Source organism: Etheostoma spectabile, chromosome 17 (assembly GCF_008692095.1).
Source record: "Etheostoma spectabile isolate EspeVRDwgs_2016 chromosome 17, UIUC_Espe_1.0, whole genome shotgun sequence".
NCBI classification, from domain to species: Eukaryota; Metazoa; Chordata; class Actinopteri; order Perciformes; family Percidae; genus Etheostoma; species Etheostoma spectabile.
Genome location: NC_045749.1, coordinates 13,471,245 through 13,475,321, shown reverse-complemented (window position 1 = coordinate 13,475,321; position 4,077 = coordinate 13,471,245). Strand labels below are relative to the sequence as shown.

Genomic DNA, 4,077 nt, shown 5'->3' with positions numbered 1-4,077 from the left:
CCCCCAACCCCCCAAACTAAGCTATTCAAAATGTACAAGTTGAGCTTTTTCCCTCAGTCACAGCCAATTTCTATTAAACCGTTGGGAAGAGGAAGAAAGCTTAAGCATCGACCAACGGCAACATGAACCGTTTCAAATGAGAGTGAAAATTCTGCTGTTGTTTCAGGAGAGCAGATCTGTTGGTCAGTTTCACCCCCTCAAGATCAGCACGTTGTAATCCTTAAAGGACAACAGAAAACTAGCCACAATTCCAATGAAGATATACAAAATAATAACACTTTATGATTGACAGTGTTTACAGACTGTCTACGAACTACAGTATCATACTCATAGAGTTGAGTGGCATGCTTCTTCCTCTATGTAGCATAAGATGAGGTTATTCTAGTGACTGCCACGGCAAATTCAATACACTTCATGCACATTATGAATGTACACAGTATCAAAACATCACATTGGCAGGCAGCTGCTGAAGAGCAACCCTGATGACCCTTATGTTACAAACAGAACACTCCTATTTATAAGTCCTTTTTTTTTTTTTAAGTCCGCTACACAAAATTTACAAAAACAAATGGGAAATGCGTCAGCATATAAAACATTCAACTTCAAGTCCCCACAACTAGAGCTCAGTGCCTCTGTAGTGAGGGGGTACAAGGGTGCTCACCAAGGCTCATCTGAGAAGAGTATGCAGTGTTGGAGGGCTGCAAGCTGACAGAGGTAAACGTATTGTTCTTTCTATTACCAATGGCAAGCAAAAGATTAGCACAGCACATGAACACAAGAACATAGCCCTGCTTAGTGGTTCAGAAAAAAGTGAGTTGCTTTTCGACAGCGGGAATTATTAATCCTTCCAAATCTTCAGGATTCTTACTTATTTGAACTAATGTATTCTAATGTAAACTGGTGCCAGTCACGTGTTACATTTTTCTTCTTAATAGCAGATCAGAATATCAAGATTTTGGTCCCACTGCTATCAGAAAATGGGAATTTGAGTTCCTTCGTTTAAAGAGTAACTACTTAACATAATTTGACATAACTTAAATAGATGGTCTGAACTTTCTCTGACAGTCAACTTAGGTTTACTGAAGGATTCTTGTGCTGTGAATTAGAATTCTGGCAAGGAAAAACTAAGACATGTGACTGTCAATGTCAGAATACATCTCTGGCTTTTGAGCAACAAGGCCAATGTCCAAAATCCCCCCTTCTCTAGCTATAGCAAGCCTTTAAAACAGAAGACACTGGGGTCTGCAACGTAAACCTAAATTCTAAAGGCAATGAACCAAAAGGCAATAGCTCAAAGGGAAATAAACCCAAAGCAAAAAAACTGCTGAATTATAAAAAGAGGGAAAAAATAAAAATGGCCACAAGCAAAGTGCTGAACAGAAATAGGCTGAGAACCAGGTTTGTCAACTTGTGCAAGATTTTCTATTGCTTTCCAAATGTCTACTACTACTATTTTAACGGAAATTCACAGGACCTGCTGGACGAGTTTTTAACAATCTCAACAAATACTTTCCCCTTGTCGTGTGTGACTATCTTTTATTGGGGGTTTCACAAACCCCAAAAGCTACAATTTGCAGTGCAGACACAGCATTGATAGAAACACGGTATTTAAAAGGCCTCTTTCTCCATGTCTATTGTGGAGGATGTGTAATGATGAAAGGCAAACTCTCAAATAGCACCTCACATCCTGTATAAAGGTGTCCTACTTATATCGACAGCTGCATTATTTATCTCTGTCAGAGCTGGGAAAGCAGGATGTAGGGGTAGTAAGACACCACCTGAGATACAGGCAGCCCTCATTTCACAGCTCTGCCTCCATTTCAGATACAGACACTTTGCTTTAGGGCATGCGGGCAATATCCATGTAGTGATTACTGGATTAAATCAGAAAAAAAGGCTTATGGAGTTATCGCTTCCTGCCTCCTGGAGGTATACGAGTAGTGGGACCCCACAATCATTGCTGGAGTGCCACTCTTCCACGCTGGCTCAAATCAACTGATTACAGATCACTTCTCTGCCTTTTAGCTTTGGATCTGTTGAATCAAACAGAGCCATAACATCTAAGGTAAAAAGAGGCTTCCCGGGGCTAGCCCAGATTGTAACGTAGTATAAAATCAGGGAAGTTTTTTTCATGAACGTAGCAAACATGGTTAAGCCACGTTGACTTGCTCTCTGTCTGTCTGTTGTTGAAGCAGGATGTTTCTTCATAGGCTTCGTCCCATAATGATGACATCTTTGGGAAAGCCTTCCATTTTGGCCACTTCAAAGCATCCCAGCTTACCGTAGAAGTCCAACATTCTCTTGTCAGTCTGACGAACCTGACAGAACGCACCTAGGGAACCTGAAAGAAAGAACAGATAACAACTAAGTCAATGACAAAAATCCAAACAATTTTTTTCCACACAATTAGTGTGGCCAAATACGGAATTAAGATCACAGTAATCTTCTACTCTGACCAGAAATAAGATGGTTCAAGACCTCTGTCACAGGAAGAGAATATTATCTGAGCCAGTGCTTTGATGGTTTATGTTTCTTAAAGCTGAAAGCCCAGTTTTCTCTCTTTTTTGCATCTCAAAAGGATGAATTTGACTATTACGTGGATAAAATACGTCGTATGAAAATTCAACACAGAAAAGTTCTTGTTATTTTGGACTAATTTTCACATTACAATAAGATAAGAGCAATGTGCCTGCTTGTTTTAAAACACCTTTGTCTAATGTAAAATGTAATTCTCTAACACCCTCTTAACAACAGGACTAATGACACTAATACAATACATCCCTTCTGTAGTACAGTAGGAACAATTAACATGGCTATCATGATGGCGACAGCTGCCACCTACCGTTGGCCTTAAGAGAAGATAGAAGACATCCCATCATGCTTTTGGCCACACTGGGGTCAGTGACCTTGGCGTGAATGTCAACCTTGATGAGAGAGGGGAAGTTGGAGAGGAAAGAGGCTGGAAGACCCTCCTCCTCTTCATGGAAACTCAGCATCATCTTCTACATGGGCAAAAGGCAGAGATGGTGAAGTATTTCAATGTAACACTAGTGCACATAATCAAATGCAAACCAATACAGAAATCATGAGAGTAAGAGAGATGAATTCAGAACCTACCTCAGCCTCTGTGAGGTCCTTCTCACAGTCAGGTTTGAGGTATTTTTCTTGCATGAAAGGAATCCAGTTCAACTTGCATTTCTTGACAAAGGGCTGGACATCCACAGTGCCAAGAGCATAACCGCAGATTCCTTCATCGTCTTCTAACACAAACCCGTAGTCTGAACTCAGTGCCAGGAGACCTCCGACTAACCTGTGAACAAACATTTTCTCAGCCATGTTGATTTACAATGCAGGGGGTAACAGCATTCCAGGCTTTAATCTTTTCCATGTTTTACCTGTCTCCTATGAGATCAGGATCCTTATCAGATACTGGTATATCCTCCATTCCTTCACAGTACATTTCTTTACAGATTTTATAAATCGCAGTCTGCAAAAAAGAAGACAGATACAGCTGTAACTTTTATGACACAAGATAGAAAATGCAAAACAAAACCCCCCAAATGCCACAAAGAATGTCAATGGGCATGAGAAATGTTTAGAAATACACAATCTGAATCTATAGCAGCACTACAAATGAATGAGCTTCAGAGTGTGTATTTTCAATTATTGAGTAGTAGAGCAGACATTAAGCGCAAAGCATTCACAGCTTAAACTATGCCAGTTCTGCTGGGAATAGCAGCAACTGGCCAACATCATTTCTGCAACTGCACATGTATGACGTTTCGTAACGGTTAGCATTTAAAAAGCACAACTTAGGTTCTTGTAAAAAATAAGGTAAGGCGTCTACAAACATCTTACCACATCTTTGGGGTAGTATGGCCTTATGGAATAGATTTTGGAAGTTGGCATTGCAGGTGGAGGTTGGTAGAAAAGATCGTTTGCCCCCTCTATTGGCAACAATCTCTGTGGGTATCAAAAGAAACGGATTCAGTTTTACTGAGACCAGGAGGTGTGCTGCTGTGGCTGCCTCACCCTGCATTTGCTACAGCTGAGCCACTATCAAACCAAAAGGAACAA

At 40.6% G+C, this 4,077-nt stretch overlaps 1 protein-coding gene across 2 annotated transcripts in view; it reads right to left on the bottom strand.

Annotated features, from left to right (window-relative positions):
• Positions 1-217: 217 nt before the first annotated feature.
• Positions 218-4,077, bottom strand: part of oga (O-GlcNAcase) — a 13,069-nt gene continuing 9,209 nt past the window's right edge. The window contains exons 14-18 of one of the 2 annotated variants that reach the window (XM_032541189.1): positions 3,859-3,963; positions 3,396-3,487; positions 3,118-3,310; positions 2,843-3,002; positions 218-2,341 (exon numbers count right to left, since the gene is read on the bottom strand). In XM_032541189.1, the coding sequence (XP_032397080.1) occupies positions 2,205-2,341; positions 2,843-3,002; positions 3,118-3,310; positions 3,396-3,487; positions 3,859-3,963 (687 nt within the window). In that variant the 3' untranslated portion in view covers positions 218-2,204. The remainder of the gene's footprint in view (positions 2,342-2,842; positions 3,003-3,117; positions 3,311-3,395; positions 3,488-3,858; positions 3,964-4,077) is intronic. The other variant, XM_032541192.1, reaches the window with a different exon arrangement.